Below are 18,313 nucleotides of genomic sequence, written 5' to 3'. Positions count from 1 at the left end.
AACTGCTTTCAGCCTCCACAATTATTTGCCGAAGTTGGCAAACAACGACACGCAGTTGTGTCCTGCCTGACTCGAGCGCAGCCCCCTTCTGCGACTTTTTCAACGCATCTCGTCGAATCATCGGCCTGGCAAGAGAAAGACTTTCTCTCGCCCAAAAAAAAAAAAAAAAGACAAAAAGACAAAAAGACAAAAACGGAAGGGGGGAGGGAGGGGCTACTGCCTGACAGACAGCCGCCAGCAAGCTTGCGACGTGTCTTCCAATGGGGCCATTGACATCAACTGCCAAGGCCATGTTTAAACCAGGCCGCCCCAGGTGCAACACTGCAAAGGCGTGACGGAGATGCTGGTCGTTTATGCTCCAGCTCGATGCTCCCCCGTCTCTCCTCCAATCACAACGTCGGGTGACTCTTGTCAGAGGATCCGCCAAAGATCTGAAACACACCTTCAGCCCCTATCCTTGCTATATTCACTGCTGAGCTGCCGTCCACACGCCCACGCCACGATATGCTGCCAACAGTTCCCACTACAGCGCAAGTCCCCCATTGGAGTTTCCCTGTTGGCTGTACATAATACGTAGACTCTCGTGGTTGTTGACACCGACAAAAAGTCTCTGTAGCACGTCGAGTATCCAAGATATTATCTCGGCTCATTGTCGCATGGCTGGCTACCGCTTGCGGGCTCCCGGAATCGGCTCTGTGGTCCTCTGGTTTGGGAAGTTGTGAATGCGAGGACTGGGAGGCTGAAAGTGTCAGCGAATCGAGCGGTTAGCAGTTGAACAGAGCATGACGGGCTCCAGCCCATCTTCCATCTCAAGGCCGTTTGTGTCAAGGGGTTCTCACTGTCGTCGGTCGAAGCCTCCCGTGCTTATTTGATCAGGCTTCCATTCTTCCATCCCGTTCTCTACGAGGCCTTCAAATGTCTTCATTCGACAGAGACACCTGCCATCGCAGCTCTTGACTCGGACTGGTAGTTAACCAAGACACCAACAGCCGCCCGTTTGAGCAGGTCGATGAGAGCGTTCCTCCCCTTCAACTGCGCCAACACGTTTCATCCACCCCCTTTTCCATGTTGGCCCCCGCAAGTCGTATGTGTCGATGCTTTCCGCCTGTGGTCAAGGGAACAGGGGGTCCCCTCCTCTCCTTAGTGGTGGTGTGTGGTGCAGAGTACAGAACTTTCGTGCGGATATACGCCCTCATAGTGTACTGTGCGCTCTTTTGTCTCCTCTCGCGCACATCGGATATCGTCCCCCCTCTCTCGTCCCAGATTCAGGACGAAAATGCCCAACCTACCTTGTACATGTGCAACATGACACGGGCCCTCCTCGAGCCTCAACGTGCCCCGCGGCTTCCGCCGAAACTCGAGCCAGAGCCCCCTTCCGCCACGTCCGCTTTCTGTGTGACGCGTTCCGCCGCGCAGCCTCAATGCATTACCGCCCACGGCATGATCGGTCGGCCGTCATTCGCCATGTTGTCCCGCACCACTGAAGCGGTCGTTTCTCCCTTTGCGATGGGAGCAACGTCGGCCCCAGACCTAGCTCATCCCATCCCGGAGCCAAGCTGGAAAAAGGCGCGGTGCCTCGGGACTTGACTGAACAATATAACCCTTCATGCACTACAGTCCCAGCTACAAGGCCCCCGGGCTTTCGCTTTCGTGAGGCTCGGGGAGGGGTGGACAACGGGGGGTAGTTTCGGTAAAAATAGCATCGTATCTCCCCGCAACTAGTTTTGTAGATCCCACGACTTGGTCTGGTTGACGAAGTCGGCTCGAGTCCGTCGCATCGAGGTTGCGTCGAGTTGAGCTCGTAGCAAAAGAGTTCTCATCCTGGCCACGGCAGACCAAAACAAACAGGCATAGTTTCTATGTGTTGTGCAGACCTCGGGTAGTTCAATGGCCAGTTCCGTTATTGCGGGTCAATTTCCAGGTCAGGTGAAGCAGCACCGGTGCTCTTTAGTTGGCCCTGTGGCGCCAAACATAACCAACAACCAGGTTGGTGGCTGGGTTCTTATACCCAGGACGCTGCAAGATGTCCTCAAGGCCGTCACTCCGTGAATAGACATTGGGAGCGGGGGGTTGCGAATATGCATGCGTCGCGAAAACTGCATGTGGTGCGTGATGGGCGTGAAAAAGCCGGCCGGCCACCAGGCACGCTGGCAACATGGTGCCGCTGTCGACGATACAGAAAGATGAGATGAGAGAAGATATAGGGGGGAGAGGCATAGAGAGAAGGTAGAGAGGTGACTGGCCTCGCAGGGACTTCGTACAGCGCGATCTCACTATCAAGGGGATGGCCCATCATCGCCCCTTGCCCGCCGATGCGCTTGTGTCATCGCGATTTTGTCAAGGCAGTCGGTCTAGAGCAGTCATTCTTCCCGCGGCAACATTACATGCGGTCAACCTCCAACCTACCACTCCAGCCAGGACCTTTGGGTAGAGACAATAAGGGAGCCGAGCCAAATCGATGGGAGGTGTCTCGCAGTAATGACGACGCTGCCAGCTCGTTCGCCCCCTTCCCCCCTTTCTTGGCCTCCAAAGACCCACGTCGTATGCTATTATCGCGAACCTGCAGAGGGTGACAATATAGTATTGTCCATACCGAAATCTGGTCTCGTGCGGGCTAACACACACTTATGCTGAGTACGTCTTGGGCGATTGTCAACCCTGCCCTCTGTTCTGCACCAGGCCCTGCGCGATGCTTGAAGAAGTAACTCCAGGGAGACTTGTAACCAAGGCCTGTGGACGTCAAAATACAGGGTAACTCGGATTGAGGCCCGAATCGGATATTCGTCGCAGGTTTCCCTTTCAGAGAAGGGCTGGATTCAAGACAGTACCGTGATTCCCAAGTATCTTGTCGAAGAGTCCTGTTTCCATTTTTTGAACCCGCGGACATAGAAACACATACTCCAATTCCAATTAACCATGATATCATACGATCACATCATGCGCAGATAGTTTGGTAGTTTATTGTAACATTTCTCAATTGAACTTTTAAAAGTTCTATAACCTGCTTGCTATCCCATAAAACCCTTGAAACGCCACTTGCTTTATAGACTCCCACCTCTCTACATTAATGAATCCCATCAATCCTGATAATCGTTTTTCGTGAATCATCTCCTTTCCGGTATAGTCCTTCTCTCGTATTAACTTTAGTCGTAGATGTCCTCGTCCATCTCATCGGCGACAAGCTCATCAACAGCGTCGTCCTCGTCCATGTCGTCGTCGTCCGTGTTGAGCTCGCTGTCCTGATGGTTGGGCAGGACAACAAGTCTGCCGTTGATAAGTTCAACACGAGCGGTTTCGCCATCACGGATGTTGCCCCGCAGAATCAGGATGGCCAGCTTGTTGAGGACCTCCTTCTCGATCAGGCGGGACAACGGCCGGGCACCGTAGGCGGGCGAGTAGCCGGCGTTACCGAGGTAGTCTTTGGCCTCGTCCGACACGTCGATGAAGACCTTGCGGTTGTTGTCCTCAAGCCGCTTCTGGATTTCCATCAACCGGATATCAACAATCTTGCGAATCTCGCGGCGTGTGAGGCGGTTGAAAATGACTGTGGAGTTGATGCGGTTGAGGAACTCGGGCAGGAACCAGCCACGAAGGGCGTTCATAACTAGCTCGCGAGTCGTCGGGTCGACCTTGCCCTCGCGGCTGGTGGACTTGGTGAGGTACTCGGCACCCAAGTTGGAGGTCATGACGACGATGCAGTTCTTGGCGTCAACGATGCGGCCTTGACCGTCGGTGATGCGGCCATCATCCATGAGCTGAAGTAGGACCGTCAGGACCTCCTTGGCAGCCTTCTCCACCTCGTCGAAGAGGAGGATGGAGAAAGGCTTGCGGCGGAGAGCTTCGGTCAGCTGGCCACCGGCATCGTGACCAACATAACCCGGGGGAGCACCAATCATCCTACTAAGGGCGTGACGCTCTTGGTACTCGGACATGTCGAAGCGAATCATGGCCTTAGGGTCGTCGAAGAGGAATTCGGCGAGGGCCTTAGTCAAGAGAGTCTTACCGGTACCAGAGGGACCGCAAAACAGGAAGCTTGGTGGCTGATTGGGGTTACTGAGACCAGACCGTTGCAGGCGGATGGCGTTAGAGACGGCCTGTACAGCTTCCTTCTGGCCGACGACGATCTTGCCGAGGGCCTTTTCCATGTGAACGAGCTTCTCCTTTTCGCTTGTCTTGAGACGAGTGACGGGGATGCCAGTCCAGCGGGAGACAATCTCGTTGATGTGGTCGGCGGTGACAACGTCAGTGACCATGGCGTTATGGTCCTGACCGGTCGCGTTCAGAGCGGCGTCAGCGGCGGCCTTCTTAGCCTCGAGATCCTTGATGACGGCGCGCTGCTCGGGGATGGCGCCGTACTGGAGGTCGGCAGCCTTGGCGTGATTTCCGGAGTTGGCAGCATCTTCAAGACGCTTCTCGAGCTCGTCGAGCTTCGTCTTGGCCAAGTGAATCTCCTCGCCTCTCTTGATCTCGCTGAGGTACTTCTGACGAAGAGGCTCCAGTTCCTCCTCGACATTCTTGGCATCCTTTCTCGCCTGAACTAGGCGGGTCTGAGAGGCTTCGTCCTTCTCCTTTTCCAAAGCGGCAATCTCGATCATGATCTGACGCAGCTTGCGCTCGAGAGAATCGATGATTTCGGGCTGAGACTCTCTTGCGACTCTGACAGCGGCGGCAGCCTCATCGACCAGGTCGATGGCCGAGTCGGGAAGTCTCCTGGAAGTGAGGTAGCGGCCGGCAAGGTTAGCGGCTGCCACCAGTGCGTTGTCGAGAATTGTAACGCGGTGATGTCTGTCGTAGCGCTCCTTGAGACCACGGAGGATGGAAATGGTCTCGCCGATGGTGGGCTCCTTGACAAGAACCTGCTGGAATCGACGCTCGAAAGCAGCGTCCTTCTCGACATACTTGCGGTACTCGGCGAGGGTTGTCGCACCAATGCAGTGCAGCTGGCCACGAGCAAGCATGGGCTTCAGCAAGTTCGCAGCATCCATGCCACCCTCGCCGGATGAGCCCGCGCCCATCAGCAAGTGGATCTCGTCGACGAAGAGGACAATCATCTCCTTGGAGTCCTCGATCTCCTTCAGGACACCCTTCATCCTTTCCTCAAACTCTCCGCGGTACTTGCTTCCGGCCACCAAGGCGCCGACGTCAAGCGAAAGCAGCTTGCAAGCCTTCAGGTTATCAGGTACATCGCGGTTGACGATGCGCTGGGCAAGACCCTCAACGACGGTAGTCTTACCGACACCGGGCTCACCGATGAGGACGGGGTTGTTCTTCGTCCGGCGGGACAAAATCCGTACGACTCGGCGGATCTCCTCCTCGCGGCCAATGACCGGGTCCATGTTCTTGTCGCGGGCCAAGGCCGTCATGTCGATGGTAAACTTGGCAAGGTTCTCGTGCTCCTCCTCGGTATCGGCATTCTTGCTGTCCACGCGCTTTGTGCCGCGAATCTGGGCAACGGCGTCGTGCACCAGCTTGGCCTTGGGCACGTTGGACTCCTTTAGGCAGGTCTGTATTGTGTGGTCTTCGGCGAGGGCTTGGATGAGATGGTCTACGGCGATGAAGCTGTCCTTTTGTGTCTTCTGCAGCTCCTGCGCCTTGCGGAGGACGGCGTGGAAGGTGGGTGCCACGGAGACCTGGTCTGGAGGTGGGTCTTGGCTCGGCAGACGGACGAGCGTCTTCTTGAGTGCTCTGTCGAAGGCTTGGGGATCGCCGTGGGCGCGTTCAATGACTTGCCGAAACATCGAGGACGTCTGCGGTGGGCCGTTTTGTTGATCCTTGGAGAGGTCTGCGGGGGGGTCGAGAAGCGAGACCGCAAGATGGACAGGCAGTAGCTGGGAGTGAGCGTACTGCTCGGCGAGGGCCATGGCGTCCTGCACGGCCTTCTCACCTCTATCGGTGAATTCCATTCGTGAATTCATGGTGGTCGTATGTGTGTGTTGTTGTAACGATTGTAGGCGGTTGCGTGATTAGATGTTGAGCTGGTGGTTTTTCGTGAACGGGGTAAGAAGCTCAAATCGTGAAGTTTCAAGTTGAAGAGTCTATCATTCAACTAGGGGTATCTTAGTATGTGCAAGAAAAAGTTTGATGGATGAGAGGAATAGTGAGACGAGAGGCGGTTCGCGATTCCGAATTTATGGATGTCGAGCAAGGTTCGTCCAGACAAGTAAACCGGGAAGTGGGCCAAGAGATGGACTGATCCAGCAACTGATGGTAAGGTCGGGAAGCTGTAAGGCAGCGCCCAGAACCTGGTGGAAGTTCCGCGACGTCACTGGTAGGATCCGAGCCCACCGAATAGAATCGCGGGGTCGGCAGTAGATGACTTGACCCACTTCTGAAGTCTTATCAACTCTATCGATAGGATACTGAGTGCTGGCTTAGGAGCAGTTGGTCCGACGTGGCTGAGGCCAGTGGGCGATCTCATGTGACTTTGCCAGGTTCAGCCACATCCAGCCACACCCAGCCACAATAGCCGGCGCGACCTGGTTCCAGAGCTTCGGGAAATTTTGCAAGGTCAAGCAAGCTATGCCCGAAGTTTAGGGCCGACGACGACGACGACACGGAACACGCCCACCGACGGCCAGCCTTGAACACAATGAACTCGGTCTCGGTTTTCAGATTTTCACAGCTGTCCTTCGGCGTCGCCCGGACAAGCATACGGCATGGCCACACGAGGTCGCGCCGTCGAGCGCCGCAGCCCGAGCTCACCAACTTCGAGCCGGGCCACGGCGAGCAGATCTGGGTCTACAGCCACCTGACCTCGAACCAAGTGATTTACTCGCACACGAAGCAACTCGACGTACGTTCCTCCCTCTACTCACCGCGCCGAGCCGCATCAAGACATGCGCGAGTCCAATGCATTGTCAACCGGGCACACGATTCGCCTCACGAGGCATCTCCATAACCGACAGCCATGGCTAACATTACACTTTCTCATAGTCCAATCGCGCGCTCCGTCAACTCCCCTTCAACGGCAAGAAGACCAAACCCGCCAAGCTCCGCCGTGACTACTGGAAGCCAATGGCCCTGATCCAGCTACCCAGCGGCGCGGGCGTGGCGGGCCAGTCGGTCTTCCAGAAGCTCCGCGAGTTCAGACGCCTCCACGAGCTCTGCTGGGACGAGTCGCTCCGCTTCACCAAGAACACGGACACATTCACGGGGGTCACCAAGACGCGCGTCCGCAACCGGCTCGAGCGCGGCGTGGCCCTCAACGACCAGCGCGCAAACTCCATCGCCGATATGGCAGCCGTGCTTGCGGGCGTCGGCAGGGGCAGCCGGCTGCTGGTGAGCCCGCAGGAGAAGAAGGCCGTCCTCGAGGAGGGCAAGACGCTGGTGGGCCGTAAGTGGTCGCAGAAGCCGCCGCCACCGACGGCGACGGTCGTGGCCAAAGAGGCCGAGGCCGAGGACGTGAGCAAAGTCGTCGAGGGCGAGGATGCGAGCAAGGTTGTCGAGGGCCCCGAGGAGCTGCTGCCCACGACGATATACTGGGCCAACGAGGCTGATCGCAACTTTGCAGAGCGGTGGTCGGACAACGTCACGCACGAGGTGTTCGACAATTTCAAGGCGCTGCTGGCAGAGAATCAGTTCACGGAGGCCATTGAGGAAGGGAGCGAGGCACTGGAGGCTGAGACTAAGGCAGAGAAGGCTCATGACAAAAGTCTAGTTTAAAACCCGGGCTGGGAGCTGTCACGACACGCTGGGGTCTTGGGAGAGAACAAATGTACAAAAAAAGTGGACGCCGTTTTTTGGAACTTTTGTGTTATTTGCTTTACGCAGCCTGTTTGAAGAGTGGCTGGTTGGCATTTGGCCATGTAGACTATTGTACCAACACGGTTACATGAACCGATGATATAGACCCGATCAAACACCCTCTCTCCTGGGGGAGGAACCCGGTTCCCTGTACCGTACTGTGTATGATGTACCGAGACTAAAGACAACGAAGACGAAGAAAAAAAAAAGAAATACCACCCCCTTTCCCAGTTTATCAAATCCCAATGATAATAATAGGTGCGCGTTCTTGGTCATCAACTTCGTGAAGAGTGTGTGTTTTATACAAACCCCCGGGTGCCATTGATCTTTTAGACTCTGATGGCGAACTTCTTGAGGTACTCGTAGTCCTTGACGTTGGCGTCGACGCACTCGCGGATCTCCTTGAGACCCTTCTCGCCGTACTTGCTCAACCACTCGGCCTCTTCGGACTCGCGGGTGATGACCTTTTTCTCGCGGGATATTAGTATGCGTGCGTAGTACATCCCATCCCCGCCGCGACCGGCGGTTATGGTGGTTATAAGAAAGATGTCCAAAAAATACAGTGCCAGTCCGGCAGATTCTTCTTCCCTTCAACATAGCCACACAATAACACACCCGATGCGCGGGCGAAGGAGGAAAAGGGATGAGGGATGGGGTGGTCAACTCACATGGGCCTTGTCACGCGGCTTCAGCGACGTGCTGCACAGGGCGTCGTTGTGGAAGCCGTTCCACTTGGCAAACTTTTCCTGGGCGAGCTTGGTGTCCTCGTCGCTCCAGTTGAGCATGGCGTCGGTGAAGTCGAGGCCGACGTGGGCGCAGTAGGCGCGGATGACGCCCTCCGGGTCGTCGAGCAGGTCGTCGGCGTCGACGACCATGAGGTCCTTCTCGTCGACGACGCGCTCGCGGATGAGGAAGTCGAAGAGGCGGCGCAGCTCGTCGTAGCCGGCCTCGCTGGCGGAGAAGTTGCTGAAACCCGTGACCTCGTCCAGGGGCGGGATGGTGCAACGATAGTACGAGGGGATGGAGCGGCGCGGGTGGCGGATGAGGAACGTCCACTGGAACTTGCGGAGGATGTCGAGGGGCAGGACCGTGGGATTGCCGGGCTCGGCGGTGGTGCCGGCCGAGGGGGCGATGGAGGCCTTTTGCTGGTTGGGGGGCAGGAGGTAATGCGCGATGTCTTTGATGAAGACACGCTTCTGTGGTTGAGAGGATCAGCGTCAATATCTAGGTCATGGAGTGCGTATGTGCATGTGATGGCGGTGGTGAAGGCATCGGGGGGTCCGTTCCGGTGTCGGTCGCGATTCCACCGAGTGGTCCCCCCCCGGGGGGTTGTCGCCGCCCACTACCCACTGCCCAGGGTACCTGAGCGCTAACGCACGACACAAGAGTCACTGCGGCTGCGGCTGCGGCTGCGGCAGCATCGCAAAGCTTCCCCGGGCACGCACCATGCCCCCTTCCCCCCCGGCAACAGGCGGCCCCTTCTGCCGAAATCAATTGGCAATTTCGAGAAGCTCTGTTTCGAGCACCAAAGAACGCCCGCGAGTGAAAACCGGCTTGATTTTCGATGGGGGAGGGCAAGTACCAAAATGATAGGGGAGGGGGTTTGGGTTAAGGCAAAGCCATAGGTCGCAAGAAGCTATGCAACTACTAAATCCGCAGCGCGTGCAGGGGACGACAAGTGCTGTCGTGGGGGCAAGGAGGGCGGGGGTAAGATGATGCTGGATGGGTCGCAGAAAACAACCTCACAACGACGGACAAGTGATGAAAAGGAGAATCGGGGTAAAGCGGTCGGGAGAGACACATACATCTTTGCCAGCCTCCTCGATCTGCTTCAGGACATCGGCGTAGGTTGTCTTGGCGAAGCCCGACTTCTCGCGTCCCTCGGCGTCGTCCTCGAAGCGTTCGCCGACTCGCTCGGGGCCATAGTAGAATGCATCGCCAAAGGGCTCATGGACGCATGCCAGCTTGTCCCGGCGGGTCATGAAAACCTGGACAATGTTAATGTCAGCTGCAGCTTCGTTTACCGGCAGGAATGCTGTATAGCTCGTGGCTGTTGCACCAAGACGGGCCCGGCCCCAGGAGCGACTCGCAAGAGAGAGAGAGAGAGAGAGAAAGCACAAAGCACGCAAAATCAAACACCAAGAAGCTCAGCCCAGCAGCCCGTTTCCCGCACAAGTCAGACACCCTGAACCTTGCTTGTTGGCGTTTTTTTTTTTTTTTTTTGGGATGGGAGGGGAGAGGGGGGGGGCATCAGCGGGATTGCGTGCTCGCTCGTCCCTTGGTGCAGGCGGCCGGCAACAAGCCATACAGGCGGAACGTATTGGGAAATCTCACCCTCTCAAAGGCTGTAGAGCAGGCCCTCGGGTGGGTCGCGCAGAAGATTGGCTTCGAAGGCGTGATAGCCATAATGAAGCACCTCAGATTCCAAGATGGGGAAATTCGGTAGCTATGGGTAATTCAAATGGGCGCTCGCACGGGTAAGGCGGGCGGGGAGGAGGAGGGGTGGAACGAGTTGCAGAGCTTCTTGGGGAACAAGACTCAATTTGGTGCTGCGGGAGCGGACCGTTGTCAGAAGCTCTTGTCGCGGCGGCTAAACAACAAAAGTGTAGGATGGGAGGAATCGTCAATGTCGACAGAACAAGGTATCGATGGCGGAATCGGTGGGAGCAAAGAAGGGAGGGAGGGAGAGCTGGTTATAAATCGTTTCTTCTCCCCCTCTTGGTCCGGCTCTGGCTTGCCTTCTCCCTTCCCAGAAGCTCTGCAACTCCCGCCTCCCGCCTCTTGCGGGCGACGGCGACGGCAAAGCGGCCGCTCTCTCGCCCAGTTCCCGTACCACTTTCACCACCTTCACCACCTTTCCCACGCCTCCGACTGCCTTGGCCGACAGCCGTCCGCGTTGAGGGCGAGGTACGTAGAGTTACCACTGCGTACTTGATGCGTTTGGGCCGCCGCGGTGCCCCGTGTGCGCGTGTGTGTGGCCACCCCAAAGAAGGGGACCAGAGAGAAAGAGGGAGAGAGAGAGAAAGGATGTGGTGGCATGTCCACTCCCTCACCCACTTGGTTAGAGCCTTTGCAGCCAACCTGCCAGCTCAAGTTCAAAGTCCAACAAGATTATGCCCAGGATCAAGAACCTGTAAGTAGACGGGCATGTACAACTCGGGTGAGACGAAAGTACCGCTCCCCCCTCTGCGCCCGGGGAAAAGACGAAGAAGCAGCACGGCAGCCAGGCCGAGAGATACTTCGTCCGGAGACCAGACGGTTCAGGCGCGGTACCTCTCGACGAGGGAAAGAGCAAGAGGAGCGTCTCGAACCGCGAACCTTGTCTTACTACGCGCACTAGACGTCATGGCACAAGGAATCGATCCGGCGCACACCAATTGGAGCCTCTGCGTCTTGAGTGCGGCGTGCCTCTGCGCCGCCTGGCCCCCCCGGGGGCAGCACTAGGGTCGATGCCGAGTGTTGCAAACCCGCTTTTCTTCCTTGTGCAGATGGGACAGATGGGACAAAGTTGGGAAAACTCTGTCCCGTCGCGCGTTTTTGGCATGTTTCCTGCGCCAGAAGGGGAAGAAAAGGATGTTTTTGCGGGAATCTCGCCTTTACCTTCTCTTTTTTCTTCCCTGTTGTTACTTCACATAAGTGGATAACTCTCCACGCTGTTCCTGCTGACTGGCGTATTCAGGGAACTTCGCTGGATCGATACCCAGTCCAGGGAAAAAGAGAAAAGAAGACGACCAAAAAAAATCCACCCCCAAAAATTCACCCCCAGTAATCACATGGAGACGTTCCGCGGCGGAATGTGTGTCGTTGTGTGGAGACCGCGCGGGACGATGAGCATCATTCTGGGTCCAGCGCAACTCCATCAGCTCAACAAGGCCAGGCTCGCGCGGCCTGGAACTCACCTGCAGCCTGCAATTGAAGGACTGTTCTCAAGCATACACACTCGGCATCTGGCCGCCATCTCGGCAGTCTGCAGAAAGGAGTGAGAGTGAGAGCGGGACAGAGAGAGAAAGAGAGAGCGTGGGCGGGGAGACGTAAAGGAAAAGCCGAATATGTTCGACCGGATGGTGCTAGCATCTGGTCCCAAAAACCCTCGTTGACTTGGCCACAGCCGGGCCTCGCGGATTCTTGGTTCTTGCAATGTCGCTGCAAGGACGAGCAACTTCTCTGCAATTCCTATTCTTGTATCCATAACAGGAACGTGGAAATGGGCGTGGAGTTGCCGATCCACCACGACCAGGACGGATACTAACCGAATAAGAAGAAAAAAAAGAAGAAAAAGGCAGGCACATCACATCCAATTCAAGGGAATAGCCCGCCACTTGAGGTAAGAAGGGGAGGGGGAAAAGAGGGGTGTAGGACGACCAAGAAAGAGGGGTGTATGCGGCAGCGGCGCAGCAACCGGGTTGGTTGCAGAGCTTCGCAGAGCTTCTGGCAACCTCCAGCAAGTGCCCAACTCACTGCGCTAGACAGTTGCAAGAGCTTCTCGCCCCATTCCACACCAGTTGCAAAGCTTCGGAAACAGAATTTCGGCTCTACTCACCGGGCCCGATCCTTCACGAAAGCTATTGCGCAACGAGAACAGCCACGGGGCCAGATGCCGCCATTGACTGGACTGGCGTTGGGTACTCTGACTGCGTGTTTCCCGCCAACGCCGCGTGGGCATTCGGGCGTTGTGAGACATAATACACCTCACTGTAGGTAGGTAGGCACGCGACCAGCCGGTCACCCACCACCCCCTTCCACTCTATCCGCCCATCTCGCGATACCATCACATGTAGCCGTAGCGGCTGGTCCGTCGCTTTCATCCACCGCTGCTGAAAAAACCCTGAAAAAGTGAAGGACAAGAATGAAGGGGGGGGGCTTTCGGCAGATGACAACTCATCCGCAGGTCCTTCTCGCCTGTCTCACCATGTAATCGGACGTCAGGCTCTTCCGCCACGTCGGCGAGCCCGCCCCTTTTCGCTTTCGCAATGCTGTGCTGTGTTGGGTTGTGACTAATAGATCAGGGTTTTTCACGACGCCACAGCTCGACATGGGATGCTCTTGTCCAAGAGCTTTTCCTAAGCATCCATCACGGAGAGCCAGGGTTGGGGGGAAAAGTGAGTGAGAGTGTGCCAGAAAGGGAAGCAAGAAAAGCCTCAAGAAAGCCTAGACTCGAGAGGAGGAGGAGGAAGAGGGGCCCAACAGCAGACAGACAGGCAGACAGACTCTACTTCCGCGGCGGCGAGTCGCTGATTCCATTACACAATGGCTAAGAGTGGGAAAGCCAAAACGGGGGAACCATCCCACGTTCCTTGTCCCAGCCCTGAGTCCTCCGATGCACCTCTTATCTCGAATCGACATAGCTGCGATGTCGTCAGCCAGCCCAGGCCTGTTCCGTCCAATCGACTCCCTTGTTTGCCTACCTACCGACGCCGCCCGCCCCTCCACTCGTAGCCTGCGACTCTCCCAGTCGCTTTCTCTCTCTCTCTCTCTCTCTCAAAAAGTAGCCAGATGTATCATAGACCAGGAGGCAAATCCCTCTCAGAGATTGCCGGCCGTCGCCAGGACCGGTTGGGGTTTGGCCACACCGACATCAATTCTCGAGTACCGACGCTGACAGGGTCCTTGTGGGCGTGGGGGTTTCCTCTGAAATAAGGAGGCAATAGGAGGAGCCTGGAGGCCAAGGATAGGAGTCATCAGATCCCAACCGGTGGGCCAAGGCCTTGCCTAATTCCTCCTCTTTCTCTCTTCCCCCTTCCCCCACCGCGTCTCACGATCGCTGGTCCTCCCAGCTCCCTAGCCACCGCCAGTTCTCCGCCACCCGAGCCACACCTTCCAGCGCTCCCTTGACCCTTTCGTCCGGGTCCTGGGACCTGTGCCCTTGGAACTCGACGAAGAAAACGTAGTTGAACGGCGCCGTCAGGCTCGGCCTGCTGTTGATGCTCGTGAGGTCGAGCTTGTACCGACGGAAGCAGTCGAGCACGTCGGCCAGCGCACCGGGCCCCTCGTGCGGCACCGTGAACGACACCATGGACTTGGTCCTGTCCCTCTTGCGTTCGCAGTGGCGGGGCATCCTGGCGGGCGGGTGGCGGTCATTGCGGATGATGAAGAAGCGCGTCGTGTTGTCCTCGCGGTCCTCAATGGTGCGGGCCAGCACGTCGATGCCGTGCAGGCGGGCGGCGATCTCGCTCGAGATGGCGGCGCTGGTGCCCGACTCGTCGGCGGCGACAAGCTCGGCGGCGCGGCTCGTGGAGCTCACATCGATGGCCTCGATGCCCTTAAGGTAGGTCTGCAGGAAGGCGACGCACTGGCCCCAGGCCTGCGGGTGGGAGTACAGACGCTGGACGTGCTTCAGGCTGCACAGCGGCTTGGTCCGGGGCTTGAGCGGGTTCGGGTCCGACGCCGTCGGGGTGCAGGCGCCGGAGCCGTCGTTAGGGCCGGCAGCGTCGTCGAGGGTGCGGGACGGGCGGTGGCCGACAAGGAAGTGGTGCACGTCCAGGTAAATCTCGCCGCACACCGAGATGTCCGGGTACAGACCGTTGCGGTCGGCGAAGTTGTCGAGCGTGAACAGCACAGACCCGTTGGTCGAATTCTCGACGGGGACGACGCCGAAGGCGACCTCGCCGGCCTGTACGACCTCGAAGATGTCTGAATCCGGATGTCAGACAGGAGGGCAGTATAACTCGGCACGGTAGAACGGCGGTAGCATGACGGAAGTAGGACGGAGAATGACAGGCCACGGAGAAAATGGCGAGGAGGAGAAAGGGGGGTTCGTGTGAGAATACTTGCCTGTGATGGTCACGATGGGTTTCAGATCCCAGTCCTGTTCGGGGAAAGCTTGCAACGACGCCTGCGATGTAAAGAGAGAGAGAAAACTGTTAGATGACGATCCCTTGGCTGTCATGCCGTGCGAGGCGGTGGATTCAGGTTCGTGATACCTGATGCGTATACGAGGCCTGGGGGCCCAGGAAGCCCACCAGCGGCTTGACGCCGCTCGCAGCAACGGCCTCTCCCACGTCGACCTGAGACTTGTCACTCATGGCTTTCGAGGTCGATGAGACGGCGTGTCAGTCGCCTGTTTTCTATGCAGAAGGACGACAAGAACGGTGAGTTGCAGATGAGTCCTGAGTCTTCAGCCGGAGTCGGAGAGAATGGAACTCCAAGCCGGGGGAGGGTCTTTATTTCCGGTGCCGCCGGATACCAGCGTTGTGAGGGTGTGACACTGGCTTACTCCAAAATAGCTCGTAGTTTCTTGAATACGAAGAAGTAGAAAACTTCATTTAGCGAATATGTTCCGCGGTAGCCGCAACAAGGTCGAGGGGATATTTGTTGTTGTTGAGGGTTGGTGGTTTTTGACGTGGTGTCGATATCGGAGAGGCGGTGGACCGGGCGCCCGCCCTTTTCAGAAGGGGGGTTGTCGTTTTTCTTTTCTTTTCGCGGGGCACGGGGAACGAGGGAGAGGAGCTCCACCCACCACCACCACCACTCACTGAACGGCACTGCGCGTGCCAAAGCCAGCGGGCTTCATCAGACTTGCACGAGTTCACGGCCAAGACACCGGCGGCCTCGGACTCTCAAGGATTTCCTGCTGTTGATTGCCGTAAATGGCAATAGTCTTCCTGCTCTCCGTCGATCCGGGCGCGTACATATGCGGCAGACCGCCGTACGACAGTGAGGCAGATGCCGGGGAGGTGAATCTGATGGCCCGTTCAATCAAACGCTTGACAGAGGCTCGTTCTTGTTTTACGGTGCGACACTCGTAAAGGCATACAGGGCCGTATATTTTTGGACTCGAGTATGGTACGAGGAAGTCTCTGCACCTCGGTACGAATGCGTCTTTGTAGTAACTGACTTTTCAAAATGGCTCCCAGGACGAATTCTGTGCCCTCTAGGCGACGGACGGCAAGAGTGCACGGGAAAGAAGAGATGGCATCGGCGAAGACATGGGCAAATGCACCAGTGAGGAGACAGCCCACGCCAGCCTTGCATATCTCTCGAGGAGCGTCTTATCAGCAATGACATCAGTCATGGTACGATGCCCTGGTCCGCCTCAGAGTCGCTCGGCTGAGGGCCGAACCATAAATCCGCCGTGATCTGATTTACGACTGAAGTCTACGACATCAGAGGGATGGGTCGAATACGCCATCTGAAAACGATCGAGTGTCATTTCATCCTTTGGCATGCAGAACATGGATTCTGTGACTGTTCGTCGCATGCCGAACGAATCCAACCCAATGTGCATTCTAACCTTTTCGCATCATTAACGAATTTACCCAAAACAACAAAAGTTTCACGCTCGTGTCAGCGAGTGCTATCACCATCGTTGATCCGGGACTCCCGGACGATGGTCCAAGGAGCCCTCGGGAAGGGATCTCAGAGGAGACAGCCAAAAACCCCCATTCGCGGTCCGGCCCAGCCCCGCCGAGCCCCGACATGTCGGTGACTTGAAAGCGCAAGTCACAACCTTGAGCCCCGCTATGCTACGCACCAGCCTTGTCCGTCAGCGATGTCGGAAACGGCCATGTCGTCTCTATACCGCAGGTTCTCTCCCGGAGGGGGGGGGGGGTTAACCTTTCCGCTCCTACCTCCGTCGATACCGGGAGGGAGTGTGCTCCACCGACAACCGAGAGCCGGCCTGCGGAGAACCGGCGACCGCCCGACAGGCCGAGAAAGCCGCCCCCGCTGTATCCTGTTTAGGAATCGCCAGACCCTTCGGTAGCGGGCGGCGGCGTGCGGGCTTTTTGCCTAACTCACAAACCAGCACCACCCCGGCACACGTAAAGTTCCTTTTCTTTCCCTTCGCTTTTAAACTTTCGATCGTGTTTCCGCACCAATCCCAGTCCGTGGGGAGGTGTTCATCACAACTTAAGTATCCCTTTTGCTTCGAACTCTAAGCTCTAACCCCCCGATGCTTCGAAGACTCGCGAGTCGTGGAAACCATTCCATGCGGTTCACCGAGAGGCATCGGAGCTTGGGGGGGGGCTTGCACATATTCGCTTTTGGATGGTCCCAGCTCGGATGGAAGAGGAGGAAACGAAACGAAACGAAACCTTCACGAGTCGGTCTTTTGGGAGAAAATCCCTCTCCCCCCCTCCCCTCTTGGCGGAAAACGACGTTGAAGGTTGCCAAAATTCATTTCCGCGTCGTATTCGCTAGCGAGCCTTCGGCCCTGTCCCGCGAACTGTAAATACGCTGCTCCAGAGCGAAATAAGCAGGACGGCTGCGACGTCTCCGTCCTCGTGAATGGAGAACGACCACACGGACGACCAGGTGTGGGAATCATAGTCAAAATAAGGGAAGGCAAAGGCAAGCAGCAGAAGTCAGGCAAAGGTCGCCGTCCGTCCGTGATGCTGCGTGAAGGGCGATGAAAAGGGAAAGGGCTGGTGGTGTCGGGGCGCTGCAAAGAGTAAGAAACGCCACAAGCTCCCACAAGCCGATCTTCTACTTGCAGGGCGCGGCTTTGGGATGATGGCTTCTGCAGTTGAAGCGGTGACTGGCATCGTGGCACCATGGAGCACAATGGGCACTGGACATGCAAAGCAGATCTTCCAAGGTTTCATGTTTCAAGAATCAGGGCGGTTTGGCGCCCGCTCCGACCAGGCCACGTTGGCCCCTCCATTAGCCTGACCAGATGGCCGGATCTGGCGCTTGTCGAGAGAAGAAGGGGGGGTGGGAGAAGCCGACCGGTCGGAGTCGGTCTAGACTGAAACGTGAGAGGCGCACTGAAAGACAGACCCATCCGGGAATTTCGTCAGTTTCGAGGAGCCGTCTTTCAAGATGTCAAGTGCCGCGTTGCTTACTTCACCTTCCTCTCTCTGGTCTCTTTGATGTTTTACGAAGTGGGTGGCGGGTTTGCGATATCGCTCATTTCCCCTGCATGACTTTAGAACCCGACAGTCCCAGACTCCGACTCCGAGGGAAAGCTGCGGGAATAGTCAATGGATGGTGAGGTGCAGGACTAGGAGATTGCGCTGCATGTACCTGTGAGGCAACGGTACAAAATGGCTGCCCGACTTTTCGAAACTAGCATCTTTGAAGTAAGCGAATCCCCGTCCCTCCCTAGTCCTAGTGACGCAGTTCAGCACCGTCAATCTCATATCACGTGGGTCAAAGGGTGCAGAGAGAGCAAGGCAAGTAATGTCTGTGTGGCAGTCGCCTTGTTCCTTTCCTCCAGCGGCATGAGGTATTACGGGCATTGGTTTGAAGAGTGGTGTACTGGAATTGAAGCTGTGAGTGCGTGTCACATGGCGACGGCGGCGGCTCGTACAATCGGCAACAGAAAGCCCGAAGACAGGTCGGAATGATTGCTGGGATGATCCACGACGCGGAAAATGACGGTGAGCGCCTTCCGCAGTGAGCCATACAGATTTCTGGGGTAGCAAGCAGAAAGGGTGGATGAGCTTGGACAGGTGTCGTCGTCGTGTTAATCAATCTGAGGACGCCAACCCTCCCAAAGGTTTTCTAGCGAAACAGGAACCCTGTCCATGGTTCACATGGAGCCAACACACGGCGACGAACCGGAAACTCGGTGCATCACGCATTGTGGTGAGTGAGCCTTGGAGTCTAAGTAGTCTTCGAAGTCTTAGAA

General features: G+C 56.8%; 4 protein-coding genes across 4 annotated transcripts; 1 reads left to right on the top strand and 3 right to left on the bottom strand.

Annotated features, from left to right (window-relative positions):
- Positions 1-2,968: 2,968 nt before the first annotated feature.
- Positions 2,969-6,187, bottom strand: CDEST_00540 (Putative ClpA/B family, AAA+ ATPase domain, ATPase, AAA-type, core, Clp, repeat (R)). The gene has a single exon (XM_062916699.1). The coding sequence runs from the start codon at positions 5,913-5,915 to the stop codon at positions 3,144-3,146; it is 2,772 nt and encodes a 923-aa protein (XP_062772750.1). The 5' UTR covers positions 5,916-6,187; the 3' UTR covers positions 2,969-3,143.
- A 330-nt stretch (positions 6,188-6,517) lies between these two features.
- On the top strand, positions 6,518-7,762 carry CDEST_00539 (Putative large ribosomal subunit protein mL67). Its single transcript, XM_062916698.1, has 2 exons — positions 6,518-6,793; positions 6,934-7,762. Exons 1-2 carry the CDS (start codon positions 6,590-6,592, stop codon positions 7,660-7,662), a joined length of 933 nt encoding a protein of 310 aa, XP_062772749.1. The 5' UTR covers positions 6,518-6,589; the 3' UTR covers positions 7,663-7,762.
- A 1-nt stretch (position 7,763) lies between these two features.
- Positions 7,764-10,994, bottom strand: CDEST_00538 (Putative P-loop containing nucleoside triphosphate hydrolase). The gene is made up of 4 exons (XM_062916697.1): positions 10,078-10,994; positions 9,549-9,731; positions 8,412-8,939; positions 7,764-8,213 (listed from the first exon to the last, which is right to left on the bottom strand). Exons 1-4 carry the CDS (start codon positions 10,147-10,149, stop codon positions 8,073-8,075), a joined length of 924 nt encoding a protein of 307 aa, XP_062772748.1. The 5' UTR covers positions 10,150-10,994; the 3' UTR covers positions 7,764-8,072.
- A 1,896-nt stretch (positions 10,995-12,890) lies between these two features.
- On the bottom strand, positions 12,891-15,091 carry CDEST_00537 (Putative bifunctional P-protein, chorismate mutase/prephenate dehydratase). The gene is made up of 3 exons (XM_062916696.1): positions 14,664-15,091; positions 14,515-14,575; positions 12,891-14,373 (listed from the first exon to the last, which is right to left on the bottom strand). The coding sequence occupies exons 1-3, from the start codon at positions 14,763-14,765 to the stop codon at positions 13,496-13,498; spliced, it is 1,041 nt and encodes a 346-aa protein (XP_062772747.1). The 5' UTR covers positions 14,766-15,091; the 3' UTR covers positions 12,891-13,495.
- Positions 15,092-18,313: the final 3,222 nt, after the last annotated feature.

Source organism: Colletotrichum destructivum, chromosome 1 (assembly GCF_034447905.1).
Source record: "Colletotrichum destructivum chromosome 1, complete sequence".
Classification (NCBI taxonomy): Eukaryota; Fungi; Ascomycota; class Sordariomycetes; order Glomerellales; family Glomerellaceae; genus Colletotrichum; species Colletotrichum destructivum.
The sequence above is the reverse complement of the archived record's forward strand: the minus strand, read 5'-3'. Positions and strand labels throughout refer to the sequence as shown.